Source organism: Embiotoca jacksoni, unplaced genomic scaffold (genome assembly GCF_022577435.1).
Source record: "Embiotoca jacksoni isolate LCO1_2020_lvr unplaced genomic scaffold, fEmbJac1.0.p SCAF_9, whole genome shotgun sequence".
In the NCBI taxonomy this organism is placed as follows: Eukaryota; Metazoa; Chordata; class Actinopteri; family Embiotocidae; genus Embiotoca; species Embiotoca jacksoni.
This window is the reverse complement of record NW_027185447.1, coordinates 10,769,374-10,791,682: the sequence shown is the minus strand read 5'-3', so window position 1 is coordinate 10,791,682 and position 22,309 is coordinate 10,769,374. Positions and strand designations below refer to the sequence as shown.

The window sequence follows — 22,309 nt, the reverse complement described above, 5'->3', positions numbered from 1 at the left end:
ACCAAGTTGTCTCTTGATGCCAGATAGACTGCCCTGTGTGACAACACTTTGTTGAGTAGAGCCTCAGAGAGATGTCTTCATGTCTGTAATATAAATCCCCCTCCTTGTTCTCAGGCTCTGTAATCTCTCCATTTTGGCTTATGGCTGCAGACACAGCTGGAAGCACTCACATCAGCTGTCATGCGGAAAAGAGAGCAAATTGTTCTTTTAAAAATCTGCACTTATTTTTCTTTCCCACTAATCTCTTTTATTCAGAGACACACACTCCTTTGAGATTTTTCCTCAAGAGACTCTTTTTGTTGTGTAATCCACCAGAATGGAGGAAATGTGATAGGCTACATTTTCTCAAAGTGAACTGTTGATAAAGAAAATAAATGTATGACTGTTGCACAGTCAATATTTTAGCTGTGGACGAAATGAAACGCAGCACATGAATATAAAATGTAATGCTGACTTTTTTGAATGCTTCCTTCTCAGAGGCCAAAATCCGCACAATCTGGTCCAGTTCAAGCAATTGAAATTGAGTTTACTGCATGAGTCTTCATAGATATGATCGTAATCTAATAAGTTCCTTCATTGAACTCTAGAAAGACATTTATTTTAGAGCTGACCGCTCTCTGGAAAGGAAGCCCGCCACAATAGTGAAAATGTAACATGACAGTGTTTGACTGAACAGAAGAACACGTGGTTGTTTCTATATTGGGCGCTGATACTTCTGTGTTGGCACATTAAACGTCACCATGAAACACAACCGAATAGATTTAATAGGAATAATTCTAAGAAATGCTCCAAAACATAACAAATCACTTTGATGTTCTGCTATTACCAATGAAAGCTAATTGTTATGTAATGATACTGCACTGTGGATTAAAAGGTTACAGGCCGGGATTCAAAGGCCACCCCATGCCACTGTAGAGATCGCATTACAGGCTTCCTTAAGAAGCTCAGATCAACTTTATTGTAAAACAGTAACCAAAGGTACAAGCTGGACAAGAGTTTATTCAGTCATATGCACGCCAATGTCACATTTCTAGTGTGTAAATAGGATAATTTCATGGACTCAAATAGTCAAGTGTTTCATGTAGTTGTTTAGAAGCAGTGTTGAGGAGGTAACTTTACAATCTATTTTCTTTTCAGAAAGTGTACATCACGTGTAATATGTACTGTAACCACAGCAACCACACTGATGTACAGTATTTTGTTATTTTCAGGTACTTTCAGTTTACTGCAAATCAAAAAGAGCCAACTCCTTCACTCTTTCAAAGGTCAGTGAATTTATTCCAAACTTGCATATACTTTATAAAGATGCAGATATAGATCTGATTTTTCTGAGTATCTTGCTTTCCCTTTCAAATGAACCTCAGATTTCCCCTAATTTTTCACAAGAACCGTATCTAAATACGTATATGTACTTTTTAGATAACATAATTTTATATAGTCATCTGTATTTATGCAGTTATAAGTTAATATATATAATTTCAGCTAGTTGATTGATCTTTTAAAAAAATATTTAAAAATGTCCCAACACAAGCTGGACTCCAGGAAAAATGTCCTGCTGTGATTGATGCTAGCTCTGATAATGCTATGTCCCTGAGTAACATATGTGCAAGAGGTTTCCCTCATAGGTAACTCTGCAGATGTGAGGTCTGTTGGTAGTTTCTATGAAAGTAAAATTGTAAGGAGCAGTTCTGGTTTATAACAACAGCCCAACAAACACACAAAACAGTGCCAGACTTAGGGTTTTTGTTTGTGCACCTGTGGCAGTTTTTTTCCCCACCATAAGACAACATATTGCAGCAATTTTCCTTTTTCAGTATCTTGCAAACATCAGTTGCATGACACCGCAAAACAGCTTGGAGATTTAAAATTCAGTCAAAAAGACAAAAGGCATCTGGTAGATGCTACATGTTTCATAGAGTGAACATTTGATGGCTTTCAGGGAGCTACAAAATGATCTTAACAAAACTAGAAACTGTGCCAGTGAAGATCTTTCAGTAATGCAACTTCAGTGCTGGGCCCGGTAAAAAGCAGCAACAATAGACCCGTGTCCCTTTGAACATGTAGTGTAGACAAACAGAACGCATAGTTTTTCCCTTTTTCTCCTCTCAACATTACAAAGTCTTCGATTACCTGTGGTATAAATTAATTTCCTGAAGGCATTTGATCAGATACGTGTATATGTACAATATTGGCCATTTGGTTATCTTGCAGTTAAATACCATTGCAGGTGTCTGCAACCAGTACAACTTTGCAAGATTTGAGACGTACTAACCAAGTTGGAGATAATAAACAGCCATGCTCAGACATTTCACTGTATATCTCTAAGCAAATAATTTTTGGTTAACAGAATTTTCAGCTCAAAGAGGCTGAAAAACACATCAGAAATAACATTAAGTAATTCCAGTTTACTTGCGTTCATCCAAGCCAAAGTTCACATCCATCCATTGGTTGTATTTGTCAGTCGCTTTCTCACAAATTGTTTTCCTTTCGTCTCCTGTTAAAACTGACTTCAGAGTCAATGTAATCACATCCTTATCCTTTATACGTTACATTATCACAGTGCAAGTCTCAGTGGAAAAGAGAAAACTGACTCATTTTTGGCTTGATGAACGTTTGGACCCCTTCGATTTTTTCTCTTTATCTTTTTCCTTTTCCTGATGCAGCTTCTTCTCTCTCTTTTTCTCCTCCTTGGCTTCCTTGTACTTCCAGATAGGAGGCTCCAGGTAACCCTTCTGCCTTTTCTTCTTTTTCTCTTTCTTTGGGGTGGGCTCCCCAGATTTTGTCACTTCAATCTTTGGAATATAGCCTGACGGGAAGATACTGTTCCTTTGTGTCATGCTGCGGGGAATGAAGCTTCTCATGCTACCTTGCTGCATGCTCTCCCTGCGCTCTGAGTCCTGGCAGCAGGAGGTCAGAGATACAGAGGTGGCTGACACTTCTGTGGGAGAAGCTGAGGTTATGGAGCCATTACTGTGGGACACTGTGCTCTCCTCCAACTCCCTGCTGCTGTGCTTTTCGAGCAGTTCAGGCACAGCAAACCGCCGCTTTCCAATCTCTGGGGGACTGGAGGGACAGAGTGGACGACAACCAGTAGTTACCAGGGGGCTGTGGATGCTCGTAGTAATCCGCACCATATGGTCCATGACCCCATTGTCTTGGGCGTCCTGCGGGAAGCTGAAAGTAACGCTGTCTTTTAGGCGCTGCCTCAGCTTCTGACTGGCTGTTTTGATGGCGGTGGCCTTTGCTACCAATTGCCTCAAATCAGACCACTCAGGAATGTAGCTTTCACAAAACTGCTCAGCAATAGGATGAGCCTGCAGGCGGCGTATTCTTTTCAGAGTCTCAAACCTTCCTGTCCTAAGGACCCAATCCTTTAAGCCTCTCCCTTGGACCAGGTCCATTGCATTCATGTCTGCACCTGCACGCCAAAAAGGGGAGAACTTAGCAGAAAGCAACGAAAAGAGGGGAACAAGTCAAATTTCACTGGATGCTGTGGAATGTGAAGAAATCAAATGCTGTCAACTCAATGTAATGACCCCACTGTGTGGTCTCTTTTAAAGCACAACTCATTTAGGAAGAATCATAAGTCTTCCAGAAACAAATTAGGCCATTTCACAGCATGATGGAATACGATATACCCTGCAGTTAGAGAAAAGCAATATACTTCTTTGTACCACAGTCCTGCAGATTTGCATCATTGCAATCTGATTCTAGGTTAAACCCATGATTTTCAACACATGATTATGTCATAGGCACCGCCATGGCCTACTCCGTTGCATCTTGTGCCTGTAATAGTGGACCAATGAAATAAAAGGCGTCACAACCTGCGCAAAATGACTCTTTTCACTATCAGCATTCAATCCATTCGGTTTAATAACATTTGGAACGCCTTGATGAGCTGCTTGATTAATTTATTTTATCCTTGTTTAAGTTAGGAAGTTAGGCTGCTTGGTTGACAAACGTCTCTGGTGTGCATGGTCTGCTCATACAGCATGTCACACCATAGGAATGTCACAACAGACAACAGATGTTTTTTCAGTATTGTGTGAACTCGTTTGGTAAGGGCTTGAATGTGATGGACGTAAATAAAAGTCTTGCAATATAGCTTCAATTCAAATACAAGATCACAACACTTTTTGTCCTACACTTTAAATACAACTAGATTTAGGAGCAATGACATGTTGTCAATCTGTCTCTGACATAACTGAACTTTAAATAGAACCTGAATGGAATTTGTAGAAACACTATCCTAAATGTGTCCCTGTACTAATCCCTGCATCCCAGAGAAAGACCAGATTAGTTCACAGGTCAGATGTCCTGGTTTACCTTTATATCACACGTGTACAGCATTCATAGTTTTTAAGTATACTTTTTCCTGATTATGAAGTGTATACTGCACTCACCAGATCAAACTGTATGTTTGTTTCTACAAAAGTATTTGTAGTGCATTTTGACTGTTAGCGTAGACTTTGCTTTCCATCATCAGAGATTTTATCTGGTAAGACATGTCGATTTTCATCTCACCATGCATGAGCAGGGCGCACACACACTCTTCTCGGCCCTGCAGACCGGCTTTGATGAGGGCTGTGAAGCCACGAGGGTCCCTGACCTCAGTGTCCACGCCAGAGTAGTAGTTAAGGATATAGTTTAGAATGGTAATGAAGCCTGGATTTAAAAAAAACAAAAAAACATTAATTTGAGACTAGATCTTAAGGTGATTATGGCGTATATGTCCTCAGAAATACCTGCTTGGGCAGCAATCATGAGAGCAGTGTTGCCATCATTGTCTTGGTGGTTAATGTCTATTAATGGACATGTGTGCAGCAGGGTGACAATGTCTACAAAACCTTTGGCCACAGCAATCATCACTCCATTCTGATGGGGAACAAGATAGAAATACATTACATATTAAGTTTATCTTTCTATTTTTTTGTTGTAGAAATATATATTTCCTACTGTATACAGTATAAAGTCACGTTCCTTATGTGATAAAAATCAAAATTAAACTCATCTCACCCTGCCGTTGAGGTCCAGCTCCATGGCCTCTTCTCTCGTGACTCCTCTCTCCAGGATGCTGCGCAGGGACTTGGGGTCATTCTTAGCGCAGGCCTCGTATAGTGTTTTAGCCGGCTCTGTAGATTTAGCATCCGTTTCATAGTCGGGAAGCACAGAGTCGTCAGAAAGCACACTGCCCGAGTCAGAATCATCCAGGAGGATCTCTGAGTCATCAGATGGGCCACTGCCCAGATGTGGGTCATCATTTGCAGTAGCCATCAGAACGAACCCCTTCTGCCTGGGATCACACCTAGGTGTCAGCACTGCTGTACAGCACCCACATCTTGAGTAAAAAAAAATTAACTGTTGTTATCACATACAAAGAATTAACACATTTTCAGACAGTTTCCCCCTAGAAATGTGCCATTCTACATCTAAGTTCAGATTTTATAGACAGGCAGGACTTGTCAGAAAAATTGTGGTGGAAAGTTTTTGCCGGGGCCTAACTGGCCTGGTCCCTTCACACCACTCACAGTCGTCATAATCAAACAGTCTTCGGAGTCTGATGCAATGTAGGTTTATTGAAAAACAAGGGTGTCTACAAACTGAGTGTTCTCATGAGGGCAACTGAAGTGAAATTGTCAAGCACTGCCTTATAACCCACTCGGGTCCCATGTTCTAGTCGGCCTTTCCCAGGAAGGCATCAGTGCCACCACGTTATTCAGGAATGCCATCACATGTTATTCAGGAGTCTTATTCACTGTAATTAAAATGCAAACTACCCCCATCATCTGCTGCTGCCCAATGGGTCTTTTTTTTTTTTTTTTACTCCATCAAAAAATGTTTGTCTATTAGAGGATATAAGAAGAGAAAAACCCTGCATTACTGTCCCTGTCAAACCCTGTGAGGGCAGTGGAGAGTTCATTTTCAGTTTTGTTAACTATAATGCAATTTCTTTGGGTGAAAAACATGCTACTGCAAAAGGAGAAGAGCCTTCATTTTCTTTAGACAAATACTGTGCTGAGTAGCCACATGGCTTTATTATAAACTCACATATGCCATGTTCAATTAGAGGTGGTGTCAAAATATCCAAAAGGTAGGATAGGTAGCAAGGTGCTGATGATGATGAAAATATATGGGTGCAAGAGGCATATCAAGACAACTGCATTTTGTTTGGTGCAGGCTACTTAAGGAAAATGTATATTATAATCTCTTCTCTGCATAATAGGCCTTTTCCATGAGTTCACATCTGACGGTAAACTGGCAGCTGTTGAAGTTAGCATGTTGAATAGATCAAGTGAGCTGAAAAAGCCTTATCTCGAGGGTGTGACAGCCAGAGAGGCTGAGGAGCTTTACCTCATCTCCGCCCTGCTGTCAGAGTGGCTGATCTGTAAGTCTGTGATTTACACTATATCAGTCAGTATATTTAAGATAATTGCAGCTTAAAATGTTTAAAAGCATATATCTAGAAAAAAAAAGACAGAATCAGAACCTGAGGAAGTTCTGTCTGTGATAGTATTATGAATGAAGGCATAGTAGGAGGAGTGTACTGGTTTGAGAGAGGCCATATGGTGCCAGAAGCATTGGGAGGCCAGTCCAGTGACACCGTCTGTCATGGTGACCTAACAGTGTCACACTGCCCTGCAGTACAAGTACATAAGGTTATACAGTGGTTTACAGTTTATCAACAAACTTTACTATCAACCTTAAAACGGTACAGTTTGAAGTATATCATAAAACCAGTGGTGCTATGTCGAGACTCAGACTTAGGATGTAGGTGGCTGCTTCTAATTCTTGATGTTTTGAAGGATGAGTGTGAAAAAGGAGCTCGATGTGTCTGTGTATCAGTGATATATCAACCGAGGAAAACACTGTCAGGTCTTCCAGTGAGGGATTGAGGGTTTCAGTCATTAATCTGCCTTGGCCCTGCATACATCACTAAACCATACCCACACTTGGCACACGTTCTGGCAGATACTTGCTTACATAGAATTAGCTTTGCACCTGTTGACAATCGCATTAATTCTAAGTTATTAGAGTAATAGTAGCTTTTGAATAAGCTCTTGCTAAATGCCTAATGTAGCTGCTAAACTCCTTTAATCCCACAAGCATACTACATTTTAGCACTGTGTCATATAGAAGAATGAAGATAACTATCTCACAGATCTTTTTCTCTCTGTTCCTCCTTCTGCACAAACATAGAAGTTAACTCTGCCATTGTGGCCTGCACTTCCTTCTAAGCAACACCTTGCAATCTGGCCAAGCTTCTTCTTCTGAATTCTAAATGAGTCGCCTTTTAACTGTGAAGTGAAGATGTACAAAAAACATTTGTGCTAAAAGCAAAGTAAAAAACAATCTTAGAACAAATGATAATAGTCTCACCCTAAAACAATCCAGCCATGGTTAAGTCCTCTTCTTTTGTTTTCTCTGTTTTTGAATTTGCTCTTGATAGTTAAACCATCATCTTACATTGGACTTCCAGTCTTCTTGTTGGCTCTTAGTAGAAATTGGTTAAGTTTCCCAAACTGACTCGAGCTCTAGCCTTCCCCCTCCCTCCATTTCTCCGACTGACCAGTTAGTTGCCTTCTTCGGGCAGGTCCCAACATAGAGTCTACTGTCCTAAGTCAGGCAACATGCTCTCTCCCTCTCATCCTGATTACAGAAGATTTAAGGATTAAGAGAAAGAAACAGACAGCAGCCAACCTTGCTCCCCTTTCAGTCTGTTGGGTTAGTGTGCTCTCTCTTTCTCTGCTCTCTCACTTGTCACCAAGATTCTCTGAGAATCTGCCCGTCCACAGCTCCCTGCTGACCGTCTGTTGTGTCAGAGCAAATGTCTCTAACTGTCCAAAAAAGTGCTGTGACTGAATCATCGGAGGCTACGGCTCCCAAATCTGCTGTGCTGCTGAGGACCCCCTGCCTGAATAATTCCTGTGTGTCTTGGTGATTGGAGATGGAGTCTTGGGTCTGTTTTCCCATGAAAATCCATTTGCTGGGACAGCAAACTAAACCCTGCTGTTTCTCTTAGCCAGGGGGGCTTGGTAGTGATTATTCCCATGGCGGGGATGACACACACAGACATGCTCACTCAAATACAAACACTCAAACACAAGACACAAAGCACACACAAACACAAAGTTATTGTGCATGGACACAGATGTTGTAAAAGTGGAAGCAAGCAAATTGGAGCAAAGAATTAAAAAAACCAAAGTGTATTTTGAAAGTTTTTCGTTGCCCTACATTATAGTTTGTGTTGAACACACGCAAAGGGAGTTTCAGTACCGACATGTTCATCTATTTTTGTTTATTTCTATTTTTGACTTGGTTACTCGGCTAACGTAGTCATAATTCTGAAAAGTAATCTTATTATTAATGACAAGAAACCTGGTTTTCCCTTTACTCCCTTAGTTGGGTTAAGGGTTAAGTTTGAACTATGACCCAAACCTTTCTGTTAATGGGGCTGAATCTCATATGTGGACAGGAATATCGTGTTAACTGGTTTATTCATGGCATCAGTGACTGCGTCACGTGGTACCAAAGGTGCATGTCGACAGATTAACCCTCATATTGATTTGGAGTGAGGCCAAGCTGTGACTTTGTGCACATGACTGTAGGCTGTGTTATGCAACAGCTCCTTTCCTTTAGAGTGATGCAGGCTACCACCATCTGATCAAAATGGGAAATGCAGTGCTTGAACACAAGCTTTGTTTACGTGGTGTTGTTCAGCAAGATATTCAGACAGCTCTGGAAATGGAGCCATACTATTAATCCTTGCTGTAGTTCACAGCTGCTGTCTATATCACCTCCAAATATATAAATAAACTTACAACAAGACACATGTTGTTTGCTTTGAACTTATTCTACTTTCAACAAATTGTTATAAAATATTCTCTGTTCCAGCATTATTATTGAGCCACATTATTTCAATATCAGATGTTCCTCACTTCAGAGCCCCGTCTCGACTGAGTAAAGCCAGTTTCATGAATTGGACACTCATTCAAAAGCTCTTTTGATCCTGAGAATTAAAGTTGCTTATGTGCTCCGAAGAGTTAACAAACAGAGACATGTTGTTGATAGCAGCTTGCTGAATCTGACAAACCTCCAACAACATAATCCTACTAAATCCCATCAAATGACCCAGCAATTACTTATCAGAAGCTGCCTCTTCGGCCATGAACAATTAAATCAGACCTAGTACATGACTCTAGCTTGACCCGTTACTCAAAAGGTGCTATGTTTAGACACAAGCTTGACACAGGAAAGGTACAAAAAAAAAGGGCCATCGCTGTGGGGCAAAGATTGTAGTTTGAGAGACCAAAACAAAAGTGAAATTGACAGGAAATAATCCAGAGGAAGGGGAAGTCTGTTTGGCATGACAGGGCAGGGTAGTGATTGAGTGTGTTTTGCTTTTTTATCCTTTTGCATATACAAGAATGTTGCTGCTTTACCAGATGAGGGCAGCATAGCACATACAGTAAACTTTGTGTGTATCTCAAGGTGCAAAGGCACTCCTCTGGTTTCTTTAAGAAAATCCAGCAGATTTTACAAATCGTTACGAATCTGATGCATGAGTTGAAGAACATTTTGTTCTGATTCCCACCACCTGATAATACTCAGACTTTCCTTTTAGGGTCAGAGTTATTTCTATTCTGAAAATTCCTCACAGAGTCATTCACTCATCATTCCTGCAAAAGGCTGTCCAACTTCTCCCCAGACAGCCAGTACCTGGGAGAAGTCAGTGGTAGAGCAAAAGAACTTGGAAAGAGGCTTGAGATGCAATGAACTAAGTTTAGCCAGCTTAGTGACTGATTCTGAAGACAGCCATGTGGTCAGCTAATATTAGGTTGTTGGCAGTGTCTCCAGTTCTGGTCTGACCAGCACTTTCCTCAGTGAGCATTCACTCTGTCAGCTTTTGTTATATTATTTCTATCTATGTGGCTAAATACAGAGCAACTCCTGTGCTTCTTGTTTTAAAGCATCTAAAAACCTCCTGGAATCAGGTGAATGAAAAAAAGCAAGGAAGGAAACAGAGCTGAACTTGTTTATGCAAGGCAAAGAGGAGGATTTTGGCTGATTTGGGGAAAGTTATTATAATAGGAAGTGGAAGTGGAAGGGTGGGTGAATAAGCCAACAAATGGCACATTTGAGTAAGATAATTTTTTTCAGAGCAGAAGTACAAAGACCAAAAATGAAACTTCATGTGGGTTAGGTTAGGGTTGGGGTAGTTCGGTTTAAGGAAACATACATAATTACAATGTGAGGTATGAAAATGTAAACAGTACAGCTCCCTTAATATATTCTTCTTTTCTCTGAGCTTTATTTTACCAATTGAATTAAAAATGTAAAGCCATTTTCAATGAGAAAACAAATATTTAATCTTTTGATTAGATCTAAAACACTTAAATGCATTTGTAATATTTACTGTCAGTATAGAAAAGGCATGCGGTGAATATAATATAATGTCAAGATAAAAAATATCTGTATAGACACAGACCTGACAATTGGGAAATATGCTCGCCTGTCTGACAGTGACTGGAGATTGAAGTGATGATATAATTTGCAAACTTTTCAATGCCAAAAGTTGTTAGATGTCAATCTAACAGTATTATAGTCTGTATTTAAAGTTCCCACATTTCCCACGTTTCTGGTGTTTTATTTGCAGTCTTGATATCCATATGAAGGTATATTGTGGTTTTAAGTTCTAAAAAAAAAATCTCAATGTCGTACATCGACACAAGCTACACTACAAGCTTGTCTGTGGAGCTTTTCCAACAACAGGCTGTTTTTTGTTTGTGTCCTTAAAGCTCATTGAGATCAATGACTTTCTCTTCTGATTGGCTCACTCTTTTCTGAGTGACGCCAGCCAGGCCAATCACATCTGTTCTGTGGTCTTGTAGCTTGCTGGCTCCACTTGACAGAATGACTGCTCTGTGTTTTCTTTCACATAAAAGGTTGGACAGTAGGCTGTGACTTAATGACATGAGGATGAGTTTGTGACATCACAAAATTACAGAAGTTGAAATGGCACAGTCCAGAATATGGGCTCAGGTGTATAGGCTCCACTTTGAGCTGTCCTGGTTTATAGAAACTCATTCTGATGTGTCTACAGGCAGTCTTGACCTTGTGATATATGGGTAGTGTAATGTGGAAACTTTGTATTAATACAGTTATTGAAAGTGATTGTAGCTTTTTCCAACTCCATATTTACCATTCCCTTGTGTTCTTACATATTTACTTTGATGGTTCCGGTAATTTATCTTAGTCTTCAGTGCTGCCACAGATTAATCCATCCCAGCCCTTATGAAGTTGTTATTTTTTTTTTTTTGCAAGATCCCAACTCCTTTATTTTAAAGATAATATGAAATCTAGAAAACAGAATGGCACATAAAACTCTCTTTCTCTTTCTCTTTCTGTGTGTGTGTGTGGGTGCAGTGGTGGGAGGGACAGGGGGTCTTTGAAAGATAGGCATATTGTTCTCACTAAATATTAGATAGTATTTTTGCTTAAAATTGTCCTCCCTGAATATGACCTAAAACATATTATATTGTAACACAAGTCCTAAAAGTATAGAGAACCCAATTAAAGAAATGAGATAAACATATTATTCTTGTAGTTAATTGAGGAAAATTATCCAGTTTTACACATTTGTGAGTGTCAAAAGTATGTGAGCCTCCAGAATTAGCAGTTAATGTGAAGGTGATATTCAATCAGGTGTTGTCAGTCAGTGTGTTCACAGTCAGGTGTGAGTGGGTGCCCTGTTTTATTTAAATAACAGGGATCTGTCAAAGTCTGAGCTTCACAACATGTTTGAGAAGGGAACAAAAACAAAGGAGATTCCTCAGAAGCTCAGAAAAACAGCTATTGATGTTTATCAGTCTGGAAAAAGAGTTTGGACTGCATCAATCCACAGTCAGACAGATTTGGTACAAATGGAGGAAATTCAAGTCCATTGTTACCCTACCCAGGAGTGGCTGACTTACAAGGATCAATCCAAAAGCAGAAGCAGGGCACAAAGGAAGCCCGGGGAACTTCTGAGCAACCAAAGCTCTCCCTTACGTTGGATATTGTTAATGTTCATGAGTCCTCCACCAGAAGAACACTGAACAACAATTGTGTGAACGACAGGGTTGCAAGGAGAAACCCATTGCTCTCCAAAAAGAACATTGCTCTCCGTCTGCATTTTGTAAAAATCATGTGGACAAACCAGAAGGCTGTTGGAAAATGTTTTGCGGCGGATGAGACAAAAATAGCTCTTTTTGGCTTAAATGAGAAGAGTAATGTTTGGAGAAAGGAAAACACTGCATTCCAGTATATAAGAGGTAGTAAATTCCTATTTGGTGCCACTTCTGAAATTTACAGTTTTAAACATTTTGTGGGACACTCATGCTTGGGCATCTTTTTTTTTTTTTTTTTTTTTTTTTTTTTTTTTTTAAATTTTCTCCTGTTTGCCCACAGAAACCTTATGGAAGTTTTTTTTAATTTTTTTTATTTTTTTTTTTAAGTTATTCACATCAAAGACTGTTCATGTCATTAAAAAAATAATGTGGATGGATTTTTTTTTTTTTTTTTTTTATCAGTGGAGGTATACCAGGCTGAGTAAAAACTGCTAAAAATATTTCTCTGGATTCACACTGTTCACAACAGGCCATAAAGGAGACGTGTGGGTCATTTCACAGCAGAAATGTTGACTTGCGCAGGTGTTACATTAACAACGTCTCTTCTTTAATCAAGTGTCCCAGTACGCCATGACTGTGTGATAGTCAGCCAACATACAAAATACCAGGAACTTGAAACTAAAGCAGGTAAACAGCACTCAGCTGTCATTTGGCCATTGTGCTTGGATATGTTCTGTGTTTCTCTGAGTTTAATCTGAATTTAATAATTTTACTAGTTTTTCTTTAAACTGTCAAACTGCAAGCCTATATTGCAGTTTACATCGACAACATCTGAGAATGATTAGCAGCTATGTTCAGGTTTTGTCCAAAGTTCTACATTGTATCTTACATGAATTATCATTTCATCCTCAAGAATTTTAGAATAATCAAAAAATATTCAAGACAATAGATTATGTCTACAGCAAAGACATCAGCGTACTTTTAGTCTGGGCAAGTTGTCTTCAGATTTCAGACACATCTGTAACAGCCTGGCATGTTTTAGACTTGAGGTCTAAAAGGATTACCGGTAGTACCAATGAAAATAGGAATTTAGTATTTATTAGTAATAAAATCAACATTAAACTTCTAATAACATCCATTTAATCTATCCAGCTGCTTTATTTTCTTCAGTTTACAGACAGCTGAGCGCTGTACTCAGGGCCCGTTTGTTATGGGTTGTGGGTTACCAGGTTGCAGTGGCATTTAGGTTGAAATTGTAGATAGTGTGTGGCTTGTGTGTAGTGCAGACTAGCCTCTAAAAAAATGCATATAGAAAGCAAGCAGGGCAGGAAGTGTAATTAATGTGTTTCTCTTGGGAGAACACTATTAAATGCTCCAATGACAAATACGAGTATCATAGTAATTGACATTTCGATTACATGACCATTAAAGCTGAATGAGGTTTGATAGGGTGTTCTCCAATGAAAATTAAATATTTGCAAGACGCACACAGTTGTATTTGTGTCACAAGCGCTCTACATGGCCTGTAGCAGCAGGCTGTCAGTGAATAATGTTACAAGCCTTCCAATTTTAATGGCAAATAATCTTTCCAGTAGCCACAAACAAAGAATGCCGATGTGTTTAATGAGTACTTCAGCAGTTGCAAAGGTTGAGCAAGATGTGTGTGTGCAACTGGTGACAGACTCTTAAATAGTTAAGCTTCATGGGCTGTGTGTTCATGCCTTATTTGGGGCTGCCCTACTGCTCAAGAGTTCACACAATCCCTGTGTCACTGCCTGAGACTTGGGCAAAGATGAAGAGAGAGTGCAGGGTGCCACGATAGTTTCAAGAAAGACCTGAAGAAAGAAGTGAAGGACTGAAACTGAGACTGAAAAATATTCTGGTAGTGAAGACAAAGAGGACAAACGGAAAGAAGAGAAAGAATGACAGAAAGAGGTGAGGTTTTGGGCAGGGGGTGGTGATCTTCTATAGCCAATGAAGAACAAGAAAGGAGGATTTCAGGGAGGGTGATGTGCTCAGTCACCACTCTCTATCTGAGCATTCAGAGAAGACAGAAGAAGACCAACTTCAAAGAGAAATACTTCCGCACTGACAAATCTCATCATTTAGAAGAATGACGAAAAAGAAAACAGCTGACTCAGATGGAGGCCCGAGAAAATTTTCCACCTGTGTTTCCAGGAGGAGCTTCTATTGACACCACAAAGTAGACGTCCACTGGACCAAGCCAGAAAGACACTTGCAGGCAGCTCACCTGTACGTACTGGCAGAGACCAGGTCTGAGTGCATGCTCCCAGATCCAGACAGACACAAGCCTTCCTCCTCCTGGACCCATTCATGCGAGAGGTTTCCTGTGGGTCAGGGTAGGACAAGGTGGGCTCAGCTCCAACCTGCGGCTGAGTGGACGGTGAAGGAGCAGAAAACAGGAGGACAAGTGAAACAGAGCACACAGAGAAACATTGGAGATCAAAGTTTGGAACAGCAGAGGAGACTAACGTGAAGGAAATATTTGTTTGGTGTTGGGGAGAATGAAGGCTCTACAGAAGAATCAGGGACGCACAGACCAGATGTTGGGAGCCATGGCTGATGTGCTTACTTCTGTGGCCATGCCCAATCAACAGTGGGTGAGTTAAACTGCTGGCTCTGTTGAGATCTGTTTGTGTAATCACTGTCTGCTTCTATGGTGGCCCAAAATAAAAGTGAAAGCACATGTGGAGGTACCTTTCACGGTGTGTCGAGGATGACGTCCAACTTAACTCTGACTCACATCATCACATACCGAGTTTATTCTGTGTCCTCACTATAGCTTGGTCATAACCCTAAAATGGTCAAAGCCGACGAGCAGAAGGAGAGAGAGGAGGAAGAGAAAGGGATGAAGGGTCTCCTAGTCTCTGTTCAGTGCTTGGGAGGAATCTCAGATGACTCAGAGGAACAAGAAGCAGAGTAGTGGTGATTAAAACATCTGACCATAAACAAAGTCATGCAGGTCTAAATGCCTCACTGCAACTGTGAAAATGTATTCTCTTCCCTCCTCCCCTTTTATTTTCCCTACCTTTCTTCTCTCCTTTTCACAAAAATGCAGGCACCATTACAACGAGAAAGTTTACAGAAAACATTGCAGGTCATTTGGTTTTAGAAACTGATGTGTTTTCAGGAATTTTTGCAATGGAAGCCACATCAACTTCAGCTCGTTTTCAACCTTTCAACAATACTATTTTAATATTCCAATTCAAACTCTCATTATCTAAACCAATATAGCGTTTACCCTGAAATGATAAACTAATTATATGTGATGAACCTGATTGGACAACACAGTGTAGATTTAGACACACATTTGGAAATCCAGATGCAGATGTCAGAGTGTACCAGAAGGTCCATTGGAATTCTCTTTGAGTATCTCTTTTCTCTTTGAACAAATGTTTATCTTGATAAATCATTTCCTCCGTGGCAGAGTGTGGTAAAAGCCATAACGGTGAATCTAATCTCAGTGCAGGGGAACCTAACTTGCTTCTAGTAAGCTCTTCTTTAGAGCTGATGGGCATTAAATGCAGATTCAAACTGCTTTCTGAGAAGAAGCTCTTATCCGAGCTCTGTGCAAAACTAGGACCTCGTTTCCACTGCATTCTTGCTCAGTGTGTAATGGAGGAAAAGATGAAAAAGATACAGGGACTGGTGGAAAACAAAATCGGTCACTTGTATAATGTTTTGTGGTTATGACCATAAGTACTCTGTACAATCTTACAATCACTTCCTCCTTGAGAGCAGGACTCCAGTGCTGACAAAGGCATCTCTGTGTGTAGCTCTCAGAGGGAGGCGAGGCAGACCTCCCATCAAGCGAGGAGGAAAAAGGGCCTGTCCTGGGCGAGTGGGAGCAGCAGGCCACTACCACAGAAAACCCAGAGCAGAGAGACAGAACAGGTAAGACTTGAAAGAGCTGCACTGAGTGTGACAGACCGCTTTGTGAACCCAAATTGGCTATGTTATCCAAACATTGACACTCACCAAACCAGTCCGAGCTGGGAGCCTCAACGAAACACAAACGTCCAGACTCAGCTTTGATTCTTTGCGTGAAACGTCTCCGATTTCTGAGCAGGAACATCTAAAACCGCCTCCTCAGACACACAGTCATAACGAAATCTGCAGGCTACAGTTTGTGTTGCTGTCAACATAGATGCAATATTGATAAGTTGATCAAGATTCATGACAACAAACAAATCTCGAATCTATAGCTGTGAACATGCAGCATGAGCTACTGCCCACTTCTTTGTTTTCAGTTCAGTCTGTTCTTGCATTTTGGCCACATGTGAATCAGAACAGGCCCATCTGCCATATCTGATGGTGGTCATTAGGCAGTAATAACTTCAGCGAAAGTATCAGATTGGAATCACCTGAGTGCTAGTGGTTTACTCTTATTAAACTCCAACCTGTGTTTCCTCTATTAGCACTGATAGCAGTAAATTGCTTGGCTGTAATGTACCATAGATAAGTATGTGAGAGAGAGAAAGAGTTCTTGTGTGAATGCATATACACAAGCAATACTTTCCAGATGGGGCAAGAAAACATGCTCAGCTGCCTCCCTTCCCCTTCTGCCCCATTGCTGCTGGTTGAACTTATCCTGATTTTGCTGTGAAAGGCTTGCGTGCGCTGCCATTTTCCTTGAGTGGAATGGAACAAAAGGAGCTTTGTAGCTGGATCTGGGTTAGGGTTAGAGAGAGTGTGTGTGTATATATGGGAGGTTTGGTGGTGTGTACCATATGGCGGGACTACTTACTGTTGTGCAGAACAGTATATGGCTCACAGAAGGGGTGTGAGTGGGGCCAGAGGAAGCTGTCATCGAAACTTATCTGCAATGGTCTTGCTCCAATGGGGTATGCTGGTGAAGTTAATGCAGCCAAATATTATTTTAGGTCACAGCTCAGAGCTCAGACAGCAAAATACAAAAAACAAAGAAATGCATTATTCGGGAGGATGATGACCGAATAGGAGATTGTTTATTTCAGCCCCAGACAAGCCCCTCTGCTCAATTGTTTTTGCGCCGCCCAATTTCCTATGGATGGGAAATTGGATGGAAAATGAAACATCTGAACCACAACAAGATACAGACTTGTTTGTAACCCAGGTTGGGCAGTAGGTATTTTCATTTATCAGCCATCCATGTCATCAAACCATGGCAAAATTCCCATGAAGAATGGTTCATCATTTATGTTTACCATTTGTTCAGTGAACATTCTGTAGCTTTTAAAAAAAAACAAAAAAAAAAACATGATTTTTAAAAAGAAGCAGTTCTAATAGGTAATTTTAAACATTTTAGTAGATATTAGATTTCATCCGTATTTATTGTTGTTATTGCATTGTCTATATCATTCACATAGGGTGTAGTTATTGTGTGTATCGCCCATCTGCTGCCCAGAGTTGGCAGTGCAGAGAACATATAAAAACACAAGAGTTTTTAGTTAGTTCGTCATCTTTACATAATATCACATTTTTTTTTCTAGATATTTAATGACCAATAGGCTTTTTATAATCTTGGCATTAATGTGCCATTTAGAAGCTTGGTTGAGCTAGAAGTTAAACTCCAAACTTCCAAAACATTTTTGTTTGATCACTTAAATGTACATTTTTACTGTTAAAGACTTGAACGCATTTTAATATTTCATTTGTCTCTTTAACTGGATTTAACTTTTTTTTTTGTTCCATAATATAATGTACCTAAGGCTTCATTCCATGTTTAGAGGTAGTTATACAGTCCTTATTATATCTAACTTAATACATATAATAAGTAAACCTTCAAACATGTAGAACTGTATACATGTGAAGGGAAAGAAGACGGGCCTCTGCTTTCTTTTAAAGACATGGTTCATAGGGCCATAGGGCCATCTGGTATGGTTTAGAAACAAGATTTCTGCTAGTGTCTTCCCATCTTCAATTGTAGCTTACTTTGCTCTTCTTTTCTCTGTCTTAGAAATGAATTATACTACAGTTTGACTTAGTCTTTTCCTCTGATCAGTTGCTTTTCTCTCTCTTCTCCACCTTGTTCTTCTCCAAACCATGAGTGTCGCTTGTTTTATCTTGAGTCAAGGCAATGTCCATAGCATTGGGATTTCAAACCTGGCTGGCCTCTCGTTTGAGTACACATATTTGCTGGTCATTTTCTGATAAATCTCATCAGTTTTTGCTCTGCTGCTTGGCTCTTTAGACTCCCAGCCCTATAGCTCATATTGTCACTCTCCCCAGACAATATATTTCTACAGCGAATTTTTTATTAATTTTTTAAGGTAATATGCACAAAGCCTCACCAACAGGAAACTGCACTGAACCAGTATAAATACCAGGGTTGTATTTGACTAATACGTGCTCATTTGTACAGACATATACACCTTGGATGCCTTTATTGAACTTTAAATGTGCTGATATGTAAGAAAATACACACGCTGGTTATTTTTGTCAAAGAAGACCAAGTTATTCAACTGAAATGCAATAAACTGGAAAACTGATATTCTGTTATAAATACAAAAACAAACATTTATTGTACAGTGGTATGAAAACACTTACGTAATAATTTCTGTGCTACAAATTTTTCTTTGGAAATACACAAGACTTGCACTTATTATCTAATACTTTTAGTGATATCATTTTATGTTTTTCTTCTGATTTTCACACTTTTCAACCAATGTAAAAATTATTAAGTTATCTAATTCCTTATTTGTATATAGAAATCAAAACAAACGACTGAAGAGAACTTGCAGAGAGAAATACCAGCAGAAATAATGTTTTTCAGGAGGATTATGTACCCAGTTTGGCATCCAGAACCTCATTAGAGCATTAATTAAATCCTTAACCATTTTCATAATTAGTTGTGAGGTAAACTTCAGAAAATCCCCTGCTTTGTCCAAATAGGGTTTTGTGAGAAACTGGGGAAGTGCCCCATCCAAGGAGACCAGCTGATCTCCAAAGACCCTGGGACTGAACTTTCTCTACGTGTGTGTGTGTGTGTGTGTGTGTGTGTGTGTGTGTGTGTGTGCGTGTGTGTGCGTGCTTACGCGTGTGCGTACGTGATCTTAATGGTGCAGAAATCAAACTGATGCTGCATCATATTGTGTTGTAAGGACCTTAGATGAAATAGCATTACTTTACACAGGAGAATAGCATAATTATGTGTTTATTTACACAATTCTAATGTTTTGCCCATACTCTATTGAAATGCAGAATTGCTGCTCGTGTCCTCAAATATAATTGCAATATAATTATAGTTATTACACTACAGATACATTTAATTGGTAAATGTAAGTAGTGCAACTGTACCAACAAAATAACGATGTTTCTCTTGTGTATGACCAACCTAAAATGTGGTCAAATCTGTGACGTCAGCCTTGGGTTTGTGAACTGCCAGAAGTGACCATGTTTGGACGAGCTGGGAAGGAGCGAGGTGTGGATCTGACTCATAGATCTGACTTTGAACCAAGCGGCAACCAACAGTGACGTTACTCACTGGTTTCTGAACGGCTGTCATGAAGCCTCAAGTTCAGATGTTGGCCGGCACCATCTTGCTAGTTGGGAGCGGTTTGGAGCCAGGAGTGACCGTATTTGGACCTGAACCTGCTAACCTATACCATAAACCTGACTGTATGGCATGTCAATAACTAGGCAAGCCCTTAAACATAACTCACTTAGAGGCCTAATATCTAATTGATTATGGAATTATTTTCAGACATGCCTCCAGAACACTGATCAGAAAAAGCGAATTTAGCCAATGACATCATAATGACTTGTGTAAAGTGGTATTGCAAAATAAAGCACTTCTACATTAGCTTCACTTTTCAAAATACAGTATATGCTTGAGATATATGCAGACATCTTCTCATATAGATTTAAGCTGTTATCATATTTTGTTTTTGCACACTTGTTGACAGTGGAAACAATATGTGTGTGGTAGAGGGGCATGGTTTGGCTCAGCTGGAGGAGGGACTGATTGGGGGAGTGGTTCAGGGGGTGCCTGGAAGAGGCTTAATTAGCACAGCTGCAGTGAATCACTGATTGTCTCTCTTCACATAAAAGCCCCGAGGAGGTCACCGGACATCTCTCACTCCTGGGGACACTGAGCAGCAGGCTGGCTGCGGACAGAACATATGGCAAGTGCTCTAATGGCCGGCAGGAGAGCACAAGGAATGCAAGACATTGTTTGTGTGGAATAAACACGTTGACAAACTTTACTTTGGCTGGTTGTTGTGCGTTCAGGCCGAAAGAACCCTTGGTGACGGCAAGATGTCTGTCACAATGTGAACATGACATTTACGTATCACCTTTTGAGTGTTTTGAACCTTTTACAATCTATTGCTTATTTGCATATTGAGCAGATGCAACAATTTATGCCTGGTGAATTTAGATTAATTCCAATATTCACTTAGCCTGGCTCCGCCCAACTATTTCTCATAGCCTTAGTCTTACCTGTGATGATAAGGTTTGCTCTAAATGGTAATTGTTTAAAGGCTCCTCCAATAGTTAAAAAATTTACCTTAGGGCTACGCCCCTTAGAATACAACAACTGGAAACAATCCTGAATGGAGCCTGGTCAGACCCATATATTCATGCAGTGAAATTATGTCTGGTAATACCAGGCCAGTATTCACTTTCTGTTAGCTATGTATTTGTCTCTACCAATTCTTCAAAGAAATATGTGTCTTTTTAGCTGCTAAACAGAAACAGCTAGTCCCCAACTGGCTGCTGTTTGGTATAGAGAAGGTAGTGTGCAGTGAGTTATAACTTTCTCACTGAAAACTGCTGCCTGCTGTGGCTGAGAGTAATGTAATGTAAATATTGAGAGTGAATCAAAACAGTTAAGTTGCAGGCCAGACAGCGAAGCAATGTGCTGAAGCCAGCTATAAAGCTCTGAAAAGCCATTGGGAGCTGCGGATTGAAGTGATGATCCTCTGTAGATTCATCTCTACAGGCATTGTTACTCCATTGTCTTTCAATAAATTGTTGTTACAAAAATATCAGTTATAGCTGCTTTTAATAACTGAGGATTACAAGTCTATCAGAAGGTCTATGCTTACGAGGGCTGTCCTGGGGGTATGACTGTGGGATGGAAGAGTGCCACCTTTCACCCTGTGAATTGTCATCTTTCGTAAATAACAATGTGTCTATTTTTGTCAAGTTCATGTTGTGTTCCAGAGAAGTGGGTCAGACCGTGCTAGCTGGTAGGTGCAGGTCAGTCAGGTCACTCAGACTCCCCACAGGCAACTGCAACACAACACAGCTGGCATTTACGTTTATACTGACAAATAACACTATAATACTTAATTTTTGAAATTGAATGTTTTTAAAATGGATAATGAAATAGTTTACAGTATTTTTTCATATTGTCCAGAATATAGAAATAATCTGAAATATTATGATATTATTTTAGTACCATATTACCCACCCCTAATAGGCAAAATATCTATGCAGAATGTGGAAGAATCATCTCTAAATCCTTTTTCAGCAGATAACCTCGTCCCTGGGTTTGCATTTGTTTAATTAACATTTTGTCCGTTGGGTGGCATTTTAGATTAGACATAAACCCTGAACACAGTCACCAGCAGTGTCAGTCTCAGTGGTAGCATGCTGCTTCTAGAGCAAGGTTCACAGTTCAGCTCTACGTACATAAAGAGTGGAAGGGATGCTGTGGGTCAAGTAGAGGAGTCAAACTCTGACAAGATCCAGTTGAAGTAATATCCATGGTCTGCCGGAAAAAGAGGAGCTGGATGGGGAAACGAGTGTGTGTTTGTGTGAATGCAGATCTCAGTGTGCATGCGTGCTATGGTGGATGGTATGTGAATATCATAAATATAATAAGAAATACGTCAGCGCAGATGTGTGTAGAGCAGAGCTCCTGCATGCTGCCTGAGAGCAGCAATACTTGGTATGATACAGTGGGAGGCACTGAGCTGTACTAGTGGTGAAGTGCACACACTAATGCATGCACACAGAGTGACACACCTGTCGGTCCCTCTGGTGTAGCCTAGCAGTGTAGTTTGGTCTAATTGGACAAAAACAGCAGCTCTACGTGAGACAGAAAAGGGGAGAACATGACAGTTCCTCCATGACTTCTACTCCATGATGGGACCTCAGCCAGCAAACCCAAAACCTCCCCCTCACACCGGCTTGTCCAGAATGCCAGTTTGCCTTAATTGGTGCTCAGCTTAGAAATGAAGGGAGGGAAAAAA

The 22,309-nt window shown here is 40.2% G+C and overlaps 2 protein-coding genes across 3 annotated transcripts in view; one reads left to right on the top strand and one right to left on the bottom strand.

The window, feature by feature from the left end:
• Positions 1-948: 948 nt before the first annotated feature.
• Positions 949-5,274, bottom strand: ankrd33aa (ankyrin repeat domain 33Aa). The gene is made up of 4 exons (XM_069140265.1): positions 5,017-5,274; positions 4,746-4,875; positions 4,525-4,665; positions 949-3,418 (listed from the first exon to the last, which is right to left on the bottom strand). Exons 1-4 carry the CDS (start codon positions 5,272-5,274, stop codon positions 2,592-2,594), a joined length of 1,356 nt encoding a protein of 451 aa, XP_068996366.1. The 3' UTR covers positions 949-2,591.
• Positions 5,275-13,882: 8,608 nt separating this feature from the next.
• The window catches only part of arhgef25a (Rho guanine nucleotide exchange factor (GEF) 25a), a 46,044-nt gene continuing 37,617 nt past the window's right edge, over positions 13,883-22,309 (top strand). For both annotated transcript variants that reach the window (XM_069140262.1, XM_069140261.1), the window contains exons 1-2: positions 13,883-14,728; positions 15,905-16,022. In XM_069140262.1, coding sequence (XP_068996363.1) covers positions 14,633-14,728; positions 15,905-16,022 — 214 coding nt within the window. In that variant the 5' untranslated portion in view covers positions 13,883-14,632. The remainder of the gene's footprint in view (positions 14,729-15,904; positions 16,023-22,309) is intronic.